This window comes from Chiloscyllium punctatum, chromosome 34, assembly GCF_047496795.1.
Source record: "Chiloscyllium punctatum isolate Juve2018m chromosome 34, sChiPun1.3, whole genome shotgun sequence".
Classification (NCBI taxonomy): domain Eukaryota; kingdom Metazoa; phylum Chordata; class Chondrichthyes; order Orectolobiformes; family Hemiscylliidae; genus Chiloscyllium; species Chiloscyllium punctatum.
In genome coordinates, this window is record NC_092772.1 from 34084294 (window position 1) to 34109108 (window position 24815).

General features: G+C 43.8%; 1 protein-coding gene across 2 annotated transcripts in view; it reads left to right on the forward strand.

Moving 5' to 3' along the window:
- The first annotated feature begins 1521 nt into the window (after positions 1–1521).
- The window catches only part of LOC140458791 (tectonic-3-like), an 84363-nt gene continuing 61069 nt past the window's right edge, over positions 1522–24815 (forward strand). For both annotated transcript variants that reach the window (XM_072553428.1, XM_072553429.1), the window contains exons 1-5: positions 1522–2284; positions 5670–5790; positions 10746–10861; positions 13402–13520; positions 15000–15029. In XM_072553428.1, the coding sequence (XP_072409529.1) occupies positions 1555–2284; positions 5670–5790; positions 10746–10861; positions 13402–13520; positions 15000–15029 (1116 nt within the window). In that variant the 5' untranslated portion in view covers positions 1522–1554. The remainder of the gene's footprint in view (positions 2285–5669; positions 5791–10745; positions 10862–13401; positions 13521–14999; positions 15030–24815) is intronic.

The following is a 24815-nucleotide window of genomic DNA, read 5'->3' on the forward strand; positions in this document are numbered from 1 at the left end:
GAGAGGCTAAGAGGGGAGTAATCAAAGAACAGTAAAGAGTAATTGTTATGGAGAGGCATGCTGGTCATTAGAATTGACAAAATTAATAGAAACAAACATGAGAAAAATGTTTGTGGATTTTGATGATGTCATTGTGTTGTTACAACACAGGGTTAAATCCTTCTGCTCATTTAAACCAGACACATAGAAAAGTTCACCTCACTTCGCAATCTGTTAAACTATGAGTAACAACGAACCACCCAAGTTCTACTTTTTAAAGAAAATAATAACATTATTCTTTAACTCCAAAAGAGACCATTAAACAACAACTACCTCCATCTTAAGTCTCCTTTGTCTGAACAATTTATTTTCCTCCCACACTACAACAATATATCGATCCAATAAAAACCCCAATTATGTTTACAAAACAAAAAGTTTCAAAACCAGCCATCTATCGATCTTCCTGTCTAGATTTTCCGGTGTCATTTCTTTGGTCTTCTGCTGCATGGGTCTTTCATAGATAAAGGTACCTTTCAGAGAGCGAGTCTGTGGGCAGTCTGTACTGGTGCTCTTTGTCTCTCCCTCGCTAACTATTCAAAATGCCTGATTTTTATTCCCCAAACATCAGATTGTTTCATTGGTTTGATATCATCAAAACAGTAAAATTCAAACTAGATTGGGCTTTAGTATCTTGGGACATAATTTAAACTGATTGGCTAAATTCAAATTGTTGTGGGACATAGCTCAGCTATTTGTTTCACAGCCAACTGTAACATTTTTAATTTTTTCATCACACTCCGTGCTTGCTAGGTCCTTGCCAACTTTCACTTTCTCTTAAATGTACAGTATACACCTACAACTTCATAACGGTGTTTTGCAAATTTCATAAACTGCACTGTTTTAATCAGAAAGCTAAGCAGCATTAGAAATGCAAGATTAACGCAGGGTGTTAATCCAGAGGTCCAGTTTATAAGTGTTCCACAAGCATTCCTCATTTATTTCCAGGGAGAGAAACAGAAAAGAAAGACAGAGGCAGTATTTGAAAGATGTTGAATCGGAAATATTTGAGAAAACCAAGGGAAGATGAAACAAAGGTTGTCAGAAAATGCAATGGGTGTTTAATCAGGTTTCAAGCTATTTTTCACTTTTAACAATGGCAGAGTTGAAAGTTAATTGAGTTATAGTATTGAAACGGACTCTTCGGTTCAACACCTCCAACACTGACCGAGATTCCCAAACTAAACTAGTCACACTTGCCTGCATTTGGCCCATATCCCTCACCTTTCCTGTTCAAATGCCTTCAAAATATTGCAGCTGTAACTGCATCTACCACTTCCTCTGACAGTTCATTCTATACACGAACTTTGTGACAATGTTGTCCCTCAGATCAGCGATTCGAAAGCTAATAATTCCAAACAGACCTGATAAACTCTCACCTGGTGTTATGTCATTTTTAACCAGCACCTCTGCTTCCGTTTCCCTGATTCCATTCTTGCCCCGCCCTCTCAGCGAGCTGACGTCATCACGCCTCCGTCCCGTTTCCCTAGTAACTGCGCGAGGCCCCAGGAGCTGACCATGGCGGCGAGATTGGGGACCTCCGGCCCTCGGGCGCTGTGCTGGGCCCTGGGCGTCGGGATGCTAATGTGGACGAGTTCGCCGTTGACGGGGGATGGTCTGCGCCCTGGTTCTGCAGCCGGGGTCGGACTGGTGGGGCCGCTTGACGCGACTTCTCCGCTCCCAGGTCCCCGGAGAGGGAGTAGCGGCAACCCTGACCCTCTGAGGGTCGGAGGGGAGAGTGTGACCCCTGACCCTGTGAGGGTCGGAGCGGATAATTTGCCCCCTGACCCTGTGATTATCCCAGGGGAGAGTGTGACCCCTGATTCTGAGACGGCCAGAGGGGAGAGTGTGACCCCTGACCCTGTGATTATCCCAGGGGAGAGTGTGACCCCTGATCCTGAGACGGCCAGAGGGGAGAGTGTGACCCCTGACCCTGTGAGGGTCGGAGGGGAGAGTGTGAACCCTGACCCTGTGAGGGTCGGAGGGGATAATTTGACCCCTGACCCTGTGATTATCCCAGGGGAGAGTGTGACCCCTGATCCTGAGACGGCCAGAGGGGAGAGTGTGACCCCTGGCCCTATGAGTGCTGGAGGAGGCAGTGTGACCCCTGACCCCACAGTGACCAGAGGAGGTAGTGTGACCCCTGACCGCCCAGGCTCACAAGGGGCGAGTGTAACCCCTGAACCCAACCTGTGGTCCAGTCATTCCGTGAACCCGGGTGACGAGTCATTTAAAAGTCTGACAACAGGTAAGGCAGCAGCAAGCCATCCAGCCTTTTGCTCCTGTTACTTTCTCTGCTCCGGTACCTTTTTAACTTATTTTATCATTGTTTGATTCCCTTTTGATTATACACCTGACTCATTCAGACTGAGAATTCCAGATATTTGTAACTTGCTGTGTGAAATCATTTGACTCACCCATATTGTCGCATCTCCAGTAGTTATCTGATCTACTTTCAAATTACAGATTGATTTTGGTATATGAAGAAGGCAGGAATTCAGATATTCTGAGCTGAGGATTATCATTGGGTAGAAACTGAAGTGGACTATTAACATCAGAGGCTAAGAACCCCATAGAGAGTATCTCACCTCCTGTGTCCCCAAGCCAGTAGACAAAACAAGCACAAGCAAGTGCGGAATGTGATGTAGTACTCCCCACTTGCCTGGATTAGTGCTATTCTAATAATCCTCAAGAAGCTTGACACCATTCAGAATACTGCAACCTGCTTGATTAGCACCACATCCACAGACATTAATTAGATTAGATTAGATTAGATTACTTCCAGTGTGGAAACAGGCCCTTCGGCCCAAAAAGTCCACACCGCCCCGCCGAAGCGTACCCACCCATACCCCTACATCTACATCGACCCCTTACCTAACACTAGGGGCAATTTAGCATGGCCAATTCACCTGACCTGCACATCTTTGGACTGTGGGAGGAAACCGGAGCACCCGGAGGAAACCCACGCAGACACGGGGAGAACGTGCAAACTCCACACAGTCAGTCGCCTGAGGCGGGAATTGAACCCGGGTCTCCGGCGCTGTGAGGCAGCAGAGCTAACCAATTATCTCAACCAGATGCTCAGTCGCATTAGTCTGTATCATATGTGAGTTGCATTGCAGAACTTTGTCAAAACTCGTGATTTGGAGATGCCAGAGTTGGATTGGGGTGTACAAATTTAAAGACCACACAACACTCTTACCAGTTGTTGTGTGATCTCTAACTTTGTCAAAACTCCTTCGACAGCACCTTCCAAAGCAACAACCATTTCCACCTAGGCGGACAAAGGCACTGCTTACCAGTTTCTTCCAATTCACTCATTGTTGTGGTTCTGTTCGCCGAGCTGGGAATTTGCGTTGCAGACGTTTCGTCCCTGTCTAGGTGACATCCTCAGTGCTTGGGAGCCTCCCGTGAAGCACTTCTGTGTTGTTTCCTCCGTCATTTATAGTGGTTTGTCTCTGCCGCTTCCAGTTGTCAGTTCCAGCTGTCTGCTGCAGTGGCCGGTATATTGGGTCCAGGTCGATGTGTTTGTTGATAGAGTCTGTGGATGAGTGCCATGCCTCTAGCAATTCCCTGGCTGTTCTCTGTTTGGCTTGTCCTATAATAGCAGTGTTGTCCCAGTCAAACTCATGTTGCCTGTCATCTGTGTGTGTGGCTACTAAGGATAGCTGGTCGTGTCATTTCGTGGCTAGTTGGTGTTCATGGATACGGATCGTTAGCTGTCTTCCTGTTTGTCCTATGTAGTGTTTTGTGCAGTCCTTGCATGGGATTTTGTACACTACGCTGGTTTTGCTTATCCTGGGTATCGGGTCCTTTAGCCTGGTGAGTTGTTTTCTGAGAGCGGCTGTTGGTTTGTGTGCTGTTATGAGTCCTAGTAGCCGTAGTAGTCTGGCTGTCAGTTCAGAAATGTTCTTGATGTATGGTAACATGGCTAGCCCTTTGGGTTGTGGCATGTCCTCATTCTGTTGTCTTTCCCTTAGGCATCTATTGATGAAATTGCAGGGGTATCCGTTTTTGGTGAGTACCTTGTACAAGTGTTCTTCTTCCTCTTTTTGCAGTTCTGGTGTGCTGCAGTGTATTGAACAGTGTCTTGATGCAACTTCTTTTGTGTGTGTTGGGTTGGTTGCTTTCATAGTTCAGGACTTGGTCTGTGTGTGTAGCTTTCCAGTATACCTTTGTGGTGAATTCTCCGTTCGGTGTTCTCTGTACCATGACGTCTAGGAATGGGAGTTGGTTGTCCTTTTCTTCCTTTCTAGTGAATCAGATTCCTGTGAGTGTGGTGTTGATGATCTGGTGTGTGTTTTCTACTTCTGTGTTTTTAATGATTACAAAGGTGTCATCCACATATCTGACCCAGAGTTTGGGTTGAATTTGTGGTAAGACTGTTTGTTCTAATCTTTGCATGACAGCTTGTGCTATGAGTCCAGAGATGGGTGAGCCCATGGGTGTGCCATGATTTGTTCATATATTTGGTTGTTGAATGTGAAGTGTGTTGTGAGGTACAGGTCCAGTAGTTTGAGTATGCAGTCTTTGTTGATAGGTTCCCCGTCTTGTTGTTTGTCCTGTATGTCCAGCAGGTTGGCTATTGTTTCTCTGGCTAGAGTTTTGTCGATAGAGGTGAACAGTGCCGTTACATCAAATGAGATAATAGTTTCTTCCTTGTCTATGTGTATATTTCTGATGATGTCCAAGAATTCCTGTGTTGACTGTTTAGAGTGTCTGGATCCGCTGATCAGGTGTTTCATTTTCTGTTGTAGTTCTTTAGCCAGTTTGTGTTGTAGTTGTAATTCTTTAGCCAGTCACTCTCAGACAATAACTCACCAGGACAAAGGACCTGATACCCAGCATGAGCAAAACCAACGTAGTGTACAAAATCCCATGCAAGGACTGCACAAAACACTACATAGGACAAACAGGAAGACAGCTAACGATCCGTATCCATGAACACCAACTAGCCACGAAATGACACGACCAGCTATCCTTAGTAGCCACACAGATGACAGGCAACATGAGTTTGACTGGGACAACACTGCTATTATAGGACAAGCCAAACAGAGAACAGCCAGGGAATTGCTAGAGGCATGGCACTCATCCACAGATTCTATCAACAAACACATCGACCTGGACCCAATATACCGGCCACTGCAGCAGACAGCTGGAACTGACAACTGGAAGTGGCAGAGACAAACCACTATAAATGACGGAGGAAACAACACAGAAGTGCTTCACGGGAGGCTCCCAAGCACTGAGGATGTCACCTAGACAGGGACGAAACGTCTGCAACGCAAATTCCCAGCTCGGCGAACAGAACCATAACAACGAGCACCTGAGCTACAAATCTTCTCACAAACTTTGAATTCACTCATTATCCTGACTTGGAACTTTTCACTGTTCCTTCACAGTCACTGGGTCTTCCCTCATGACATTCTGGGTCTACCAACACCAAATAGACTGCAGTGATTCAGGAAGGCAGCTCATCACCACCTTTGTAAGGGCAATCAATGACAGCGTATAAATGCAGGCCCAGTCAGTAAAAAACACTTCCTGCCAATTAATCAAAAAAGGGCAACAATGAGAGATTTTTTAGGATTATCCAAACTCTTTAAAGATCTTTCTTTGTGATATCCTTTCAGCTGTTCCCATTTGTATCTGTGACTTGAATGAAGGACTCTGTGAAATCGGCTGTTGCTGTGACCTTGACTGTTCCAATGAGGATGTTCGTGCCTTCTCTTCATGCCTGCCTGGTAGTGAACCGTAAGTCCTAGTTATGTGACTACATTTGTCCTGGTCCAACTCTGCCTTAAATTTAGATTTCTCGTCTTTTTAGGTCCTTTCCTGTTCCTTTACTTGTAGCTGTATTATCTGTGACTTCAGATGTATCGGTGCTGGAAACTTTACTATGTGTTAATCACCACCCACTTCCTATAGTCTCTCCAGCACTCACAGGTCAGGACTGTGATGGAATGTTGTCCATTTGCTTGGATGAACGTAGTGCCAGTAGCACTTGCACTTGACACCATCCAGGGGACAAAGCAGCCCACTCGATGGACACTGCATCTACCAGCATTCACTTCAAAATTCACTTCCTCCAACCTGCTGCATAGTGACAAATGCATTGCAGCAACTCAGCCAGGCACCTTTGATCTCCTCTTCCAAATTTACGACTTCTATCACCGAGAAGGATTGAGGCAGTTGATGGATGGCAACACCACAACTGCATGTTGTCCTCTAAGTCACACACACCATCCTCACTTAGAATTATAGAATGCCGACTGTGTGAAATCAAACCATTTGGCCCATTTAGTTCACACCGACTCGTTGAAGAAAATTCCATTCAGACCTAACTGCATACCCTATCCCTGTAACCCTACATTTGTCATGGCTAATCCACTTAGCCTGCACATCCCTGGACACTATGGGCAATTTTGCATGGCCAATCCACTTAACCTGCATATCTTTGGACTTTGGGAGGAAACTGAAGCACCTGGAGGAAACCCACGTAGACATGGGGAGACTGTCGAAACTCCACACAGTCGCCTGAGGCTGGGAGGGGTGGAGCAGCAGTGTTAACCATTGAGTTATTTTTTTGGAATGTCATTGCTGTGGGTAGAAACTTCTGATGTTCCCTTCATAACAGAACTTTGTGAATACTGACATCCCAATGACTGGAGAAGTTCAAGAAGGTGACTCAACGACACTGCAATTACTTTTGACCTAGCCAGCAATGCCCACATCCAGAGAAAGAATTTTTAGAAATTTCTATGAATTCCAACCATGGCTTGGCCTGACAACTCCACTTATTGCCGTTATTTTCACCAGTCCCACAATTCTCAGTTTCACATTCATATCCCGCCATGGACCATCTTTATTTCTACAACCTTCTGTGCGATCTTACGGTATTGACCTCGCTCACATGCTCAGTTCCCTTTACTTCACAACTGGCTGCTGCCCTGTCAGCTGCTTGGTTCCACAGCATTCCCTCCCCTGTCCTTCCCTGCTGCAGCCTTAGCTTATCACTCTATATGTGACTTGGCGTTACAATCTTGCTTCAATCCTGCTATGAATAGCTTTGGGACATTGCATTATGTTAAAAGTATGGGAGAAATCCAGTGATTTTACAAAACTGTTGATGGTGGGAGGGGGCTTTCTTTCAAAACTTTCTGCTCTGTCCATTCCCTTAGTATCATCAGAACAGAACAAGGTCATTCAGACCCTTGAAGCTGATGTAACATAATATGTATTTGTGTTTAATTTTAACTCAGTTCCGTTCTCTACCTTTGTAACATTTGTCTGTATCTGCCAAAAATCTTGTTCATCTTGGTGTCAAAACTCCAAATGTCACTGAACCTCCATGACTTTTAGGGAACAGGGTTAAGGATTTTAACTTTCTTTTTTCCTTACTGAATTTATTCCTTAATCTGAGCTTTAAATTTCCTCAATTTCTGTGTACACACCAACAAAATCTTTGACCAGCAGTGCTCTGATACAAAAGCCATTACAGGAGCTTGGAGCAGTGAAAAAGAGTCTCTCACCCTGCACTGCCATTCAAATCAATTCTGTCTTGTTGGAAATGATAATTGCTCTATAGCCCTTGTCCTGGTGCTGGATATTTTACAAAAGTCTTTGACGTAATAGCTCGGTGCTGGACGTGATACAAATGTCAGTGTCTTTAGAGCTGAGTATTGGACATGACTCATTGTCTGTCTAGACAAAGTAGAAGCAGACATGGACCATTTGGCTCCAAGCACCTATCTGCCATTTAATAAGACTGATATGTTTATCCTTTAAATTTTTGTCTACATTGATAACCTTTGATTTCCCTTACCTAACAAGAATCTATCCAGCTTCACCTGAGAAATATTGAAGTACCCAACCTTCACTGCTTCCTGAGATCGATAGTTCCAAAGTTACACAACTCACTACGAGAATGTATATTCCCTCATGTGAATGGACGAGTTCTAATATTAAATCAGTCAGGGAATTCGGGCTAACAGGGAGAAGGCAGGACCATGGGATTGAAGAACCTAGAGCTAGGAACATATCAGCAAAACAGCCTCGATGAGTTTAATGGGCTAATTCTGCTCTTTTTTTTTAACGGCCTTCTGGTTCTGGGATCTGGAAACAGGAGCTATTCTTCCCCTTGATTCTGCAACATTGGAACAGGAGGAAGTCATTTAACTCCTTATACCAGATGTACGGCAACAGGAGAATGATCGTGAACCAGGAAAGACTTGTACAATGGCACAGTACCTACACTGACGCCAGCACAGTACTTAGCATTGAACTCCACGGACAGCGAGTACTGTACAATACCCAGTACCCACTGTAAGATCACAGATTCCTGAACAAGACCCAGCACCAGACTGTAAGGATGCAGACTCATGTACAGTACCTACCACCACATATAAGGGCAATGACTCTTGAAAAATACTCAGCTCTGGATTGTAGGGAAAGTGACACCTGCACAGTACCTAGTACTAAACAGTGTAGATTTAAAAATGGAGTGTAACGTTGGAAAACGTCGAGTTATTTACTTTGGCAGGAGAATAAAAGAAGCAGAATAGTATGCCAATGGAAAACAACTGTAGGTTTTCCATGTACAGACGTATTTACGTGTTCTAGTGCAGGAATCACAAAACATTAGCATACAAATACAGCACATATCAAGAAGATCAATGGATCTTGAAAATTGGAGGTGTAATGGACAGTGAAGAAGGTCAAATTACAACAGTATCTTGATCAGATGGGCCAATGGGTTAAGGAGTGGCAGATGGAGTTTAATTTGGATAAATGTGAGGTGCTCCATTTTGGAAAAGCAAGTCAGAGCAGGACTTATACACTTAATTATAAGGTTCTAAGGAGTGTTGCTGAACAAAGAGACTTTGGAGTGCAGGTTCATAGCTCCTTGAAAGTAGAGTCACAGGTAGATAGGATAGTGAAGAAGGCTTTTGGTATGCTTTCCTTTATTGGTCAGTGCATTGGGTATAGGTGTTAGGAACTCATGATGCACTCTACAGGACATTTATACTGGTTTCGTTCCGATTGGAATGATATTGTGAAATTCACAAGGGTTCAGAAAAGATTCATAAAGATGTTGCCAGGGTTTGAGCTAGAGGGAGAAGCTGAATAGCTGGGGCTGTTTTCCCTGGAGCATCAGAGGCTGAGGGTTGACTTTATAGCGGTTTATAAAATCATGAGGGGCATGGATAGGATAAACAGATAAGATCTTTTCCCTGAGGTGGGGAGTACAGAACAAAAGGGAATAGGTTTAGGGTGAGAGGGGAAAGATCTATAAAAAAAAAGACCTAAGGGGCAACTTTTTCACACACAGGATGGTGCGTGTATGGAATGAGCTGCCAGACGAAATGGCGGAGGCTGGTACAATAACAGCATTTAAAAGACATCGAGATGGGTATAAGAATAGGAAGGGGTTCGAGGGTTATGGACCAAGTACTGGCAAATGGCACTAGATAAAGTTAGAATATCTGATTGGCATGGACGGGTTTCCATGCTGTACATCTCTATGACTCGAGGACTAGTGACATGTTTTCCTTTACTGTTGCAGAAACTGAAGGTATAAGTAAGGATGTTATGCTTTAATCAGACAGGACCTGGACATGGACCACATCCGTAATAGTATGCACACATTTGGTCTCCTTAACCAAAGGAAGAAGATAAATGCCTTGGATGCAGTTCACAGGTTTACTAAACTGATACATTGAATGACTGAGTTATGATGATAGGTTGGAGGAGCCTGGCTGGTTTCACTGGCCACAGAATGACCACCATTTGGCTGAAGAAATCCCTCCTCATCTCGTAGCTAAAGGGTCATCCCTTCTCTCAGAGGCTGTGTCTGTGGGTCCTACTAACGAGAATATCTTCTCCAAGTCCACTATATTCAGGCCTCTTGGTATCCTGTAAGATTCAGTCAGGACTTCCTCATCCTTCTAAACTCCATTGGGTACAGACCAAGGGTTCTCAACCACTCCATCCCCTGGATTATTCTTGTCAAACCTTCTCCAATGCCAGCACTTCTTTCCTTTGACACAGGGCCCAAAACTGCTCTCAATATTCCAAATGACACTGTCTCAGTTAATAATCAGAGGTGGCCTTTAGGTTTTTGTTTTGACACCGTTGTACAATGAACAGGGAGTGGTCAATATTCCCAGTTCAGGTTTTTTCTCTAGTTTGGTCTTTTTTCGCAAGCTGTCAAAACCTGCTGGGAACCTAGAAAAACAGCTACAGAGAAGAGAGGTTCGATGCTTTAACAGAGGTCTCGCTTGAACTTTCTCTATGAAATCTCCCTTGTCTGTAGCAACAGCTTTGTTAAGTTGCGGTTTTGAGTCGGTTGGGTTATCGCTTAAGTTAAGTTATTCTGAATTGTGGTTTCTTTTGTTCGTTTTTCATTTGTAGTTTAAACAAATTCTGTTTTGTGTAAAGCTTATTGATTTGACAGGCTGCATCTATCCTGAAATATCCTAAAAAAAACTTAAGGCCTGGGCTACTTTCTTAAAATGTTTTGAAGGGGTCTGGCCTGGTACATAACATGCTAGTGGCTAATATTTCACCCTTGACATTTGGGTTCGGAATTGGATCTTAGTTCTTTGTGACTCTGAGCTACCTGATCACTGTTTCTCATACCAACTAATCCTAGTTCTTTATCTCGCACAAAGGAAGTCAACCATCACTTTTTTTTCTGTCACCTGTAGGGTTATCAACAAGGTGTGCATTGAAAGTTCAGTGATGTTCACCAGTAACAGCCCATTTCCTGCAAGTTTTATTGAAGATGGTCCAGACACTCTCTTCTGTGTATTTGTTAATGATCGTAAGTAACACAAAATACATTGTCTGAGAGCAGCAAAATTTGCATATGTAACATGGTAACCAGTAAAATGATAAAAAAGTTTGAATGTGTTTTACAGAGCAACATTTTATGACTTAAGTCACAGAAGGATTTAATAGACAGTGACCATCCCAAACAAAAAACAGGATCTAACCCTTGCTTTGGACATTCAGTCGCATTACTATCGCTGAATCCCCCACAAAATGCTTACCATTTAGCAGAACCTTTAATAGAATAACCGTATGATTGCTGTGACTACAGTAAAAAATCAGAGTCTGGGAATCCCACAACAAATAATTCTCCTGACGCCACAATGTTGACCATCATCGCTAAGACATGAGTTAGAATTGTGATAGTAAACTCTCTATTTGTCTAAATAGGTGTGGTTCCAACAAAACTCCAAGTTGGCACACTCCAGAACACAGCTGTCAGCTTGGTCAGTACCCCATCTACCAGCTTCAACATTCACTGCCGTCCGTATCAATGCACTGTGGTAACAGTGAGTTCGGTCTAAGGTACAGTGCACCAAATTAGAAGACTGCTTCGGCAGGACCTTTCAAACTTACAACCTCTACGTCTTGGAAGGACAAGTGCAGCTGATGCCGAGGAACACTGTGACCATTTATAACTTCACCTGCAGACCACCGGCTGTCCTGACTTGGAGCTATATCAGCTGTTTTTCTCTGAGCTCTGAGAAAGGCCACTGGACTCAAAACGTTAACTCAATTTTCTCTTCACAGATGCTACCAACTGTGCTGACCTTCTCAATAATTGCAGCAAGTCTTTTGTGCGCCTGTGAGCCAATCCTCCTGCAAGAAAAATCAAGAATCATTAGGCTTCCTACTTGCATGCTGCAATACCCTGCCTTGCTATTTTTCCTAAATAAGAATGGGAGAAAATGGAACTAGTTGAAAGTGATCCTGAACAGCTTGACAACAGTGGAAAGATGATACAGGAGGATGATGTGCTCAACTGTATGAAATGCTACGGACAGGTCGAGAGAAATGAAGTGGAGAATGAGTGCCTTTGGCGCAGTACCATAGGATGTAATTTGTCACTCTTAATAATAGCTGTTTTACTACTGGGTCAGGAACTGAGACAATGCCCATAAAGACTTTGGAGAAGATGAAGGCTGGAGGTGAATTCGATGGTCGCAAGGATAAAAGTTTGATGATGGTTGATTTAAAGCAGAGGATGACACCTGAATGGAGGGAATTATCACAATATTGACTAATGGGATCCCTGAAGGGCAAGCAGAATGGCCAGGGGTGCAGCTCAAACAGGGTCATTAGAAGCACAGGCTGAGTCCTGTGAATATGGTATTCACACATAAAACTAGAAAAGCATTTGGAGACAAATGCATGCAATGCAGAGAAGAATGGTGGGGAGAACAAACATATGCTATTGCAAACTTGGCCAGTGGTCTTTGGGAGTGAGGGAGAGGAGGGGAAGAGAGTAAAGCAGGAAAGGCATTGAGCCGATAGGGCACACTTATTTTTGTAATAGTAAGCTCCATGACCTCTCCACACTGCTGAAGTGTGGGTGGGGAGACAAAGGAGAGGGATTTCAAAAGGTGAGTGGGACAAAAAGCCAGTGGTTTATTACAATTCAGGAAGATCCTGCCAGAGTGAGCAGAGCAGGTCAGTGAACAGTGAGTGAGGGTGAGTGTAGTTTGCTGCCAATTTGGTTACAGCAGCCAAGATTTACATAAGGTCAGGTTGACTGAGGAAGTAAAAATCACACTCCACGTCCAGGAGAGTTTGTTCTCACCAAGTTGCATCAGCTAATAAAATGTACAGCGCTAATCACAAGGAGAGAAAAATGGATGCATCTTGGTGCCTATTGGTTACAGAGACTTCTCTTCTGTGGCATATCAAGTAGCAGTTCTGCCTCTGGATGTCATAAACAGTATATGTACAGGCTCCCACGACTACGACTTGATCTGGTAAACCCAGTTTGACTCTTGGATGCAATGTTAATAGGGTGCTATCTTGTTGGCAATGCCGTTTCTTTGGATGAGATTTTAATCCCATGTCCTCTGATAGACAGAAAAAGAAAATCTCACAGATTGTTTCCAACAAACCAGAAGAGGTTTCCTTTGTGCGATGGCCAGTGAAATTGGATAGTGCCGCTGAAATTGCTTCTGACACTCTGTACTATTGCAGGATCTTGCTGTGCATGTATTGGCTGCTGTATTCCTAAAGTTGCAATAAAAATGAGGCTTCAATATGTTCTTGGTTGGAAGTGATTTGAGGCGTCCTGTGGTTCTGAAAGAGGCTTTGTGAACGCAAGTCTTATTGTTTCAATGTGGGCTTCTTAATTACACATGGATACAGGGCTTTGGTCTCATGCATGTTGCAGATTAGATATTCCAACACCTCGATCAATGAGCTGTCGGGCTGGTTCATTTTTGTGCATCTTCATCTTATGGGTGGGGGAATGGTAGGGTGTTAATGTTAAAAATGGAGAGAAACCCGGTGCAGAGATCAAAACTTAACATAACATGCTGTTTGTTGTTTCAGCAAAGACAAATTTCTATGTGACACCACAGCACATTGACAGAGAGAGTTTTCCATTGCTGGTTTCACAGTTTGGCAGAGGTTCTTTTATTCGCCCTTTGGAGCGGCAAAGCAGCAGATGGGTAAGATTGGATGCATTCATTGCCAAACGTTGACGCTGCACCTCACAGATCACTGGTCTGCCTCTGGGATTCCCCTCCTGTCAGCATGCGCTAGATCTTCATTCTGTTCGCTCCTGTGCCCGCAGAATCCAACCTAAGCTGAGGGAACCCTCCCCTCCTCAGCTTGCTGGATTCGCAGTGCCTTAGATTATTGAGGGCTACACAGTGGTTCAGTGGTTAGCACTGCTGCTTCACAGCACCAGGGACCCGGGTACAATTCCAGCCTCAGGCGACTGTCTGTCTGGGGTTTTCACATTCTCCCTGTGTCTGTGTGGGTCTCCTCTGGGTGCTCCGGTTTCCTCCCACAATCTAAAGATGTGCAGGTTAGGTGAATTGGCCATGCTAAATTGCCCAGAGTGTTCAGGGATGTATGGGTTAGGTGCATTAGTAGGGAGTTAACTGTAGAGTATTAGGATAGGGTAGGGAATGGGTCTGAGTGGGTTACTCTTCAGAGGTTCGGTGTGGACTTGATGGGCCAAATGGCCTGTTTCCCACTGTAGGGATTCTGTGATTGAGATGCCTCAACTCACCAGTGTTTCTTCTGCTCCATCCGCTGAGTGGAGGGGTATCAGAACTGAATGGAAAGATGATAATGCTGAGTGATGGGGACTTGCAGATGATTGTGGGAATTTGGGAGCAAGCATAGGATACTTTGGTGGTGGCTGGAGGTTCCTGCGATGTTGAACATACTAGGCAAGTGCCACGCAAACTTAAGAGCAGCATATCCCCAATTTTGATTGGAAACGCCAGATCTGAGAAATGGATCTCCTTGAGACTTCCATGTTGCAGAGAGCGAGAACGCTGCAGTCAAACAGATTAAGTGTTAACTTTGCTTCTACTTTATTGTGTATAGCTTTCCCATTGTTTTCTGTACTGAAGAAGTGACCAAACTTCAAAATGCTTTCAGATTTCCTGATTTGCTGAAAGGTGCTTTTATCAAGAGAAGTTTTTCTGATTTAATTTACAGTTAGAGACTAAGCTACAGCTACAGGTGGAAATTTTCACTGGGTCAACCAACAGCTTAGTTAAAATGGTAGGAAGGTTTTGTGGTGAAATTCCAAGGGTCAGGTCTCTGCACTGAAAACTTTTGAGCAAGCAATTAAATTTGCCACCCTGCAAGAAGCTAGCTTTAAAAGAATGCAAAGATCCTGTGGGGTTCATAGTAGAGGTGACAAATTCCTAGCAGAAGGAGATCATGCAAGGATTTTGTTGCAAAATAATACTTGAAGTTAATTGCAGAGATAGATTGGAAAGGCATTGGAAGAATTTGAGTCTTAATCATTGCAAACTGGAGTGGAGTGATGAGCTTGGGTTATAAAGGTTACAAACTTCTCTGTACAAAAAGAAATAATTCTTGTTCCCCAAAAACTGATCTTTTCAACAGTTGTAGGCATGAACGGGACTCTAATCCTCACAGTTTTCTCTGTCCTTTCCTTACAGCCTGAAACATTATCCAAAGCTTCCTATCAGGTAAGGTTCAAAATGATCAATCAGCTCACTTTTGCCAGACAGAGTAATTTTTTCCTTATGTAGAACTTTTTTAGTCATGGAGTTATTATGATGCAGTTTGTAGCATTCTTGTCTCTGAGACAGAAGGTCCAAGATAAAGCTCCAATCCAGGCCTAATGGCAAGGGAGGTTTGTTCATAATGTATCCAAACTAAATTGCCATCATCTCTAAATCATTTCAGCACGCATCACTGGTAGACAGTAAAAAGTGGGAAAGATTCCAAGTGAGCCATATGAGAGAAAGAAGGTTGGAGACTCTACCATCACTATCTATAGTTCTAGACAATAACATGCATGTAAAAGTGTTTGTTGCAAAAATTTAGATTCCTTGGTTTGGGAGGAGTTGCAATTGGTTGAATAACATAGATGGCTGATGGGGAATCAGATTCAGTTTTATCCCTGTTCTGCCTGTGTAAAAACATTGCAGGCTCCCTTCAGGCTCCCCTTTATTCTTTTCCCCTCTAACCTTAAACTCATGCCCTCTAGTCTTCGATTCTCCAAACCTGGGAAAAAGATTGAGTGCAATCACCGTATCCATGCCTCTCATGATCTTGTACACTTCTAGAATATCCCCCCTCAGTCTCACACACTCCAAAACAAAAAGTCCTAGCTTTTCAAACTTGTCCTATAACTCAGTCCCTTGAGTACTGGCAATGTTCTTGTAAATTCCTTCTGCAATCTTTCCAGTTTTCCTATACCTTCCTATACATCCTTCCTATACCAAGGTGACCAAAACTGAACAAAGTACTTCAAATACCACCTCACCAATGTCCTGTAAAACTGCAAAATAATGTCCCAACTTCTTTACTCAATGCCCTGACTAATGAAGGCCAGTGTGTCAAATACCTTCTTCACTGCCCTGTCTACCTGTGACTCCACTTTCACAGAATCGTGCACCTGCACCCAAGCACCTCTGTTCCACTACACACCTTAAGGCCTTACCATTCACCATGAAACTCCTACCTTGATTTGGCTTTTCAGAATGCAAGACCTCACACTTATCTATATTAAACACCATTTGCCATTTCTCAGTCCACTTCAGCTGATCGAGTTCCTGCTGTAATTTCTGACAACCATTCTCACTGTGCATCGTACTGCCGATGTTAGTGTCATCTGCAAACTTATTAATCTTGCCTTGTACATTCTCATTCAAATTGACATAGATAATAAACAGCAGTGGGCCCAGCACCGATCTCCAAGGTACACCACTAATTACAGTCCTCCAATCCGACAAGCATCCTTCCAATAATACTCTCTGCTTCCTACCGTCAAGCCAATTGTGTATCCAATTTACCAGATTCCCCACCCGGATTCTTCCCATGTGGAACTTTAACAAACGCCTTACTGAAATCCATATAGAATATGTCTACCACCCTGCCCTCCTCAATCTTCCTGGTCACTTCGAGTCGTAGAGATGTAAAGCATGGAAACAGATCGTTCGGTCAAACTAATCCATGCCGACCAGATAGCCCAACCTAATCTAGTCATATTTGCCTGCACTTGGCCCATATCCCTCTAAACCCTTCCTATTCGTACACCCATCCAGATGCCTTTTAAATGTTTCAATTGTAACAGCCTCCACCACCTCCTCTGGCAGCTCATTCCATACCTGTACCACTCTTTGCATCAAAACGTTGCCCCTTAGGTCCCTTTTACGAGGTCACTTCCCAGAATGGTGGGACTATCTTACGCTGAAAAATTGGAGCGACTGGGCTTGTATAAGCTTGAGTTTAGAAGGCTGAGAGGGGATCTGATTGAGACGTGTAAGATTATTAAAAGATTGGACACTCTGGAGGCAGGAAGCATGTTTCTGCTGATGGGTGAGTCCCGAACAAGAGGACACAGTTTAAAAATAAGGGGTAGGCCACTTAGAACAGAGTTGAGGAGAAACTACTTCACCCAGAGAGTGGTGGGTGTATGGAATGCTCTGTCCCAGGAGGCTGTGGAGGCCAAGTCTCTGGATACTTTCAAGAAAGAGTTAGATAGAGCTCTTAAGGATAGTGGAATCAAAGGTTATGGGGATACTGATTAAGGATGATCAGCCATGATCATAATGAATGGTAGTGCTGGCTTGAAAGGCAGAATGGCCTACTCCTGCACCTATTGTCTATTGTCTATTGTCTATTTATATCTTTCCCCTCTCACCCCAAACCTCTGCCCTCTAGTTCTGGATTCCCTGACCCCAGGGACAATACTTTGTCTGTTGCCCTCATGATTTTATAACCTCTAAAAAGTCACCCCTCAGCCTATGACGCTCCAGGGAAAACTGCCCCAGAATATTCAGCTTCTCCCTACAGCAAAATTCCTGTAACCCTGGTAACAGCCTTGTATATCTTGTCTGAACACTTTCATGTTTAACAACATCCTTCTGATAGGAAGGAGACCAGAATTGTACACAATATTCCAAAAGTGGCCTAACCACCATCTCGTACAGCCGCCACATGACCTCCCAACTCTTATAATCAGTGCTCTGACCAATAAAGGAAAGCCTTCTTCACTATTCTATGTACCTGCAACTCTACTTTCAAGGAGCTATGAACCTACACTCCAAGGTCTCTTTGTTCAGCAATATTCCCTAGGACCTTACCTTTAAGTGTATAAATCCTGCTCTGATTTGTTGTCCCAAAATGCAGCACTTCGCATTTATCTAAATAAAACTTCATCTGCCACTCTTCAGCCCATTGGCCCACCTGATCAAGATCCCATTGTAATCTGAGGTAACCTTCTTCGCTGTCCACTACACCTCCAATTTTGGTGTCATCTGCAAACTTAACCATACCTCCTATGTTCATATCCAAATCATTTATATAAATGACGAAAAGTAGTGGACCCAGCAATGATTCTTGTGGCACACCGCTGGTCACAGGCCTCCAGTCTGAAAAACAATGTTCCATCAACACCCTCTGTCTTCTATCTTCGAGCCAGTTCTTTATCCATAACCTTGCTAACCAGCCTCCCATGGGGAACCTTGTTGAATAGAGTCCATATAGATCACGTCCACCACTCTGCCCTCATCAATCCTCTTTGTTATTTTTCAAAAATCTCAATCAAGATCGTGAGACATGATTTCCCACACACAAAGCCATGTTGACTATCCCTAATCAGTCCTTGCATTTCCAAATACGTGTAAACCTTGTCCCTCAGGTTTCCCTGCAATGACTTGCCCACCACCGATGTCTGGCTCACCGGTCTATAGTTCCCTGGCTTGTCCTTACAACCTTTCTTAAATAATGGTACCACGCTAGCCAACCTCCAGTCTTCCGACACCTCACCTGTGTCTATCAATGATACAAATATCTCAGCAAGGGGCCCAGCAATCACTTCCCTGGCTTCCCATAGAGTTTGAGGGTACACCTGATCAGGTCCTGGGGATTTATTCATCTTTATGCATTTCAAGACATCCAGCACTTCCTCCTTTGTAATATGGGCATTTTTCAAGATGTCACCATCTATTTCCCCACATTCTGTATCTTCCAGGTCCTCCTCCACAGTAAACACTGATGCAAAATACTCATTTAGTATCTCCTGTGGTTCCACACAAAGGCCGCATTGCTGATCTTTGAGGGGCCCTATTGTCTCCCTAGTTATCCTTTTGTCCTTAATGTATTTGTAAAGACCGTTTGGATTCTCCTTAATTCTGTTTGCCAAAGTTATCTCATGACCCCTTTTTGCCCTCCTGATTTCCCTCTTAAGTATACTCCTACTGCCTTTATACTCTTCTAAGGATTCACTCGATCTCTCCTGTCTATGTCTGACATACGCTTGCTTCGTTTTCTTAACCAAACCCTCAATTTCTGTTGTCATCCAACAGTCCCTACCAGCCTTTCCTTTCATCTGAGAGGAATGTACTGTCTCTGGACTCTTGTTATCTCATTTCAGAAGGCTTCCCATTTTCCAGCCATACCTTTACCTACGAACATTCTGCCCCCAGTCAGCTTTTGAAAGTTCTTGCCTAACACTGTCACAATTAGCCTTCTCCAATTTAGAACTTCAACTGTTAGATCTGGTCTATCCTTTTATCAAAGAACTCTAACAAATTTGTCAGGCATAATCTCCCATCTACAAAGCCTTGCTGACTCTTCATAATCAAACCCTCTCCTTCCAAATGCATGTGTTATCCCTCAGAATCTTCTCAAGTAAAATACCTGCCACAGATGTTAAACTTACTGGCCCATAGTTCCCAGACTTTTCTTTGCAGCCCTTCTTGAATAAGGGCACAACAAATCTACCCTCCAGTCTTCTGGGACCTCACCCATGGCTAACGATGATGCAGAAATATCAGCTCGGGCCCCTAAAATTTTTTTTCTAGCCTGTTGTAGGATCCTTGGATATACCTGGTCAGGACCAGGAGATTTATCAGCCTTCATACATTCTAATATGTCCAAAATCACCTCTACCATGATATGGACTGTCCCCAATATATCACCACAGACTTCTCCAAGTTCCCAGGTCTTTAGGTCTTTCTCCACGGTAAGCACAGAGGCGAAATATTCACTGAGGACCTCGCCCATCTCCTTTGGTTGCACGCATACATGTCTGCTTTGGTCCTTGAGAGGTCTTATTCTCTCTCTAATTATTCTTTTTCCTTTAATATTCTTAAAGAATCTCTTTGGATTCGCCCTGATCCTCTCACCTAAGGCTATCTTGTGCCTCTTTTCACCCTCCTGACTTCCTTCTTCAGTAAACCCCTTTAACAGGACAAGCCAAACAAAGACATGCACGAGAATTCCTAGAAGCATGACACTCCAACTGGAATGCTATCAACAAAAACATTGAGTTAGACCCCATCTACCACCCCCTGAGAAAAGGAGCCAGAAGTGACTTCACCACAGGAAATGACATCACCAACCCAAACATGTAAATAGAAAGCAGGAATTCTCAGCATGAGGCCCACTGAAGATGTTACCTAGTAGAGTAATAAAACGTCTGGAAATGAACATTGCAGCAAACCTCCATCCAAAACCTCAACCTGAGCGACAAATCTTCTCAAAACTCCTGTAACACCTATATACCTCCCAGGGATTCCTGAGATCCAAGTAGCCTGTTCCTGAGTCATTGCTCCTTTGTTATCCAGAGTTTCGTATTCCTGACAACCTTGCAATTCAGCCTCACTGGAACATTTAGGCCTTGAAATCTAGCCATCTCACTTTAAAATGCCTCCTGCTTGTCTGCTGAGGTTAAAAACAGGAAAGAAGAGGTCATTCTGGTGGGAGTTTTCTAAGACCTCCAAATAGTTCAAGATATAGAGGAAAGGAGAGCAAAGATCATTCTGGATAGGAGCGAGAATAACAGGGTAGTTGGTTATGGCGGGCTTTAACTTTTGAAATATTGACTGGAAATACTATAGTTCGAGTACTTTAGATGGCTCAGTTTTTGTCCAATGTGTGCAAGATGGTTTCCTGACACAGCATGCAGACAAACCAACAAGAGACGAGGCCACATTGGATTTGGTATTGGGTAATGAACCTAGCCAGGTGTTAGATTTGGAAGTAGGTGAGCACTTTTGTGATAGTGACCACAATTTGGTTATGTTTACTTTAGCATTGGAAAGGGATAGCTAAATACAGCAGGGAAGACTGAAGGAAAGTTAATTATGATGTGACTAGGCAAGATTTAGGATGCATAGGATGGGGAAGGAAACTGCAGAGGATGGGCACAATTGAAATGTGGAGATTATTCAAGGAACAGCTACTGCATGTCCTTGATAAGTATCTACCTGTCAGGCAGGAAGGAAGTGGTCAAGCGAGGGAGCCAAGGCTTATGAAAGAACTTGAATGTCTTGTCAAGAGGAAGGAGAAGGCTTATGTTAGGATGAAACTTGAAGGCTCAGTTAGCGCACTTGAGAGTTACAGTTAGCCAGGAAAGACCTAAAGAGAGATCTAAGAAGAGCCAGGAGGGGTCATGAGAAGTCGTTGGCACAGAGTATCAAGGAAAACCCTAAAGCTTTCTATAGATATATCAGGAATAAAAGAATGACTAGAGACTGTTTAGTGCCAATTGAGGATAGTAGTGGGAAGTTGTGCATGGAGTCTGAGGAGATAGGGGAAGCGCTAAATGAATATTTTTCGTCAGTATTCTCACTGGAAAAAGACAATGTTATCAAGGAGAATACTGTGATATGGGCTACTAGACCAGATGGGATTGAGGTGCACAAGGAGGAGATGTTAGTAAATCTGGAAAGTGTGAAATTACATAAGTTCCTGGGCTGGATGAGATTTATCCTTGGCTTCCTGGGAAGCCAGGGAGGAGATTGCAGTGCCTTTGGCTTTGATCTTTATGTCATCATTGTCCAAGGAATAATACCAGAAGACTGAAGGATAGCAAATGTTGTCCCCTTTTTCAAGAAGGGGAGTAGAGACAACCCTGGTAATTATAGACCAGTGAGCCTTACTTCGGTTGTGGGTAAAGTATTATAAAAGGTTATAAGAAATAGGATTTCTAACCATCTAGAGAGAGGAATAAGTTGATGAGGGATAGTCAACACGGTTTTTTGAAGGGTAGGTAGTGCCCCACAAACCTTATTGAGTTGTTTGAGATGGTGACCAAACAGGTGAACGAGGTTAAAGCGGTTGACGTGTATATGGATTTGAGAAAGGTGTTTGCTGAAGTTCCCTACGGTCGGCTGTTGCACAAAATATGGACGCACGGCATTGAGGGTCATTTAGTGGTTTGGATCATAAATTGGTGAGCTGAAAGAAGACAGAGGGTGGTGGTTGATGGGAAATGTTCGTCCTGGAGTTCAGTTGCTAGTAGCATACTGCAAGGATCTGTTTTGGGATCACTGTTGTTTGTCATTTTTTATAAGTGATTTAGATGAGGGCTTAGAAGGATGGTTTTGTAAAATTGCAGATGACATTATGGTTGGTGGAATTGTAGGTAGTGCTGAAGGATGTTGCAGGTTGCAGGGGGACATAGATAAGCTGCAGAATTGAGCTGAGCGGTGGCAAATGGAGATTAATGTGCAAAAGTGTGAGGTGATTCATTTTGGAAGGAGCAACAGAAATAGAAAATACTGGGCTAATGGTAAGATTCTTGGTAGTGTGGATGAGCAGAGAGATCTTGGTGTCCATGTGCATAGATCCCTGAAAGTTGCCACCCAGGTTGACAGGGTTGTTAAGAAGGCATCCAGTGTGTTAGAGGGATTAAGTTTCGGGGTCATGAGGTCACGCTGCAGCTGTACAAAACTTTGGTGCAGCCACACTTGGAGTATTGTGTACAGTTCTGGTTACTGCATTATAGGAAGGATGTGGAAACATTGGAAAGGGTGCAGAGGAGATTTACTAGGATGTCGCCTGGTATGGAGGGAAGGACTTATGAGGAAAGGCTGAGGGACTTGAGGCTGTCTTCGTTCGAGAGTAGCATCATATAAGACAATCAGAGGGTTAGGTAGGGTGGACAGTGGGAGCCTTTTTCCTAGATGGTGATGGATAGCATTCGGGGACATAGCTTTAAATTGATGGGTGATAGATATAGGACAGATGTCAGAGGTAGTTTCTTTACTCTGAGAGTAGTAGGAGCATGGAACACACTGCCTGCAACAGTAGTAGACTCGCTAACTTTAAGGACATTTAAATGGTCATTGCAGAAAGATGTGGATGAAAATGGAATAGTATTGGATAGATAGGCTTCAGATTGGTTCCATAGAACAGCGCAACATTGAGGGTTGAAGTGCCTGTACTGTGCTGTAATATTCCATGTTCTATTTGCCAGAGGTCCCTTCGCCTGCAATCAAACTGCCCCAATCAACCCTTGCATGCTCTTGTCTAATTCCATCAAAATTCACTTTTCCCCAATTTGGAACTTGAACCTGTGGACCAGTTTTATCCCTCTCCATAACAGTTTTAAAATTAATAGAACTATGGTCACTGGTCACAGAGTGCTCCCCCAGTGTCATCTCAGTTGTCTGAGAGTAGTGCTCTCACATTACTGCTTGAGAAAACTTCCCTGAAAGCACTTAACAAATTCAACCCCATCTAACCCTTTAACACTCTCGCAGTCCCAGTTTATGTTTGGAGAGTTAGAATCCCCTGTTAAGACAACACAGTTGCTCCTGCATGTCTCCCCATTCTCCCTGCATATTTGTTCCTCTAATTTCCAATTGATTAATCTGGGGGCCTATAGTACAACACCAATAATGTCCCCGTCCCCTTCTTGTTTCTGAGCTCTATCCACAAAACCTCAGTGGGTGATCCGTCATGTATTTCCTCTCTGACTACCGCTGTGACACTCACCTGAATCAAAATGAAGCTCCCACTCCCTGCTTTCTTCCATCTAAAGCACCTATACCCTGACACATTAAGCTGGCAATCCTGTCCCTCGCTCTGCCACGTTTCTGTAATGGCTGTAATAGACAATAGACAATAGACAATAGACAATAGATGCAGGAGTAGGCCATTCTGCCCTTCGAGCCTGCACCGCCATTCAATATGATCATGGCTGATCATTCCTAATTAGTATCCTGTTCCAGCCTTATCTCCATACCCCTTGACTCCACTATCTTTAAGAGCTCTATCCAATTCTTTCTTAAAAGAATCCAGAGACTGGGCCTCCACTGCCCTCTGGGGCAGAGCATTCCACACAGCCACCACTCTCTGTGTGAAGTAGTTTCTCCTCATCTCTGTCCTAAATGGTCTACCCCGTATTTTTAAGTTGTGTCCTCTGGTTCGGCACTCCCCCATCAACGGAAATATGTTCCCTCCTGCCAGAGTGTCCAATCCTTTCATAAGCCTATACGTTTCAATCAGATCCCCTCTCAGTCTTCTAAACTCAAGGGTATACAAGCCCAGTCGCTTCAGTCTTTCCGTGTAAGGCAATCCTGCCATTCCAGGAATTGACCTCGTGAACCTACGCTGCACTCCCTCAATAGCCAGAATGTCTTTCCTCAAATTTGGAGACCAGAACTGTACACAGTACTCCAGGTGTGGTCTCACCAGGGCCCTGTACAGCTGCAGAAGCACCTCTTTGCTTCTATACTCAATCCCTCTTGTTACGAAGGCCAGCATGCTATTAGCCTTCTTCACGACCTGCTGTACCTGCATGCTTGCCTTCATTGACTGGTGTACAAGAACACCCAGATCTCTCTGAACAGCCCCTTTACCTAATTTGATACCATTGAGGTAGTAATCTGCCTTCCTGTTCTTGCCACCAAAGTGGATAACCAGACATTTATCCACATTAAACTGCATCTGCCATGCATCTGCCCACTCACCTAACTTGTCCAGGTCACCCTGTAATCCCCTAACATCCTCATCACATTTCACCCTACCACCTAGCTTTGTGTCATCAGCAAATTTGCTAATGTTATTGCTGATACCATCTTCTATATCATTTACATATATTGTAAAAAGCTGCGGTCCCAGCACGGATCCCTGCGGTACCCCACTGGTCACTGCCTGCCATTTCGAAATGGAGCCGTTAATCACTACCCTTTGTTTCCTGTTAGCCAACCAATTCTCTATCCAATCTAGTACTTTGCCCCCAATCCCGTGCGCCCTAATTTTACTCACTAACCTCTTGTGTGGGACTTTATCAAAAGCTTTCTGAAAGTCCAGGTACACTACATCCACTGGATCTCCCTCGTCCATCTTCCGAGTTACAGTCCCACATACCTATCCACAACCTGGGTTCATCGGCCTTATCTGCCAGTCCTCTTGTACTGAAATAAATATAATTTAATCCAACGGGGCATTCAACGCTCCATGTTATGTTCCAACCTGACCTGTCTCTTCAACTTACTATTTTTGATTAC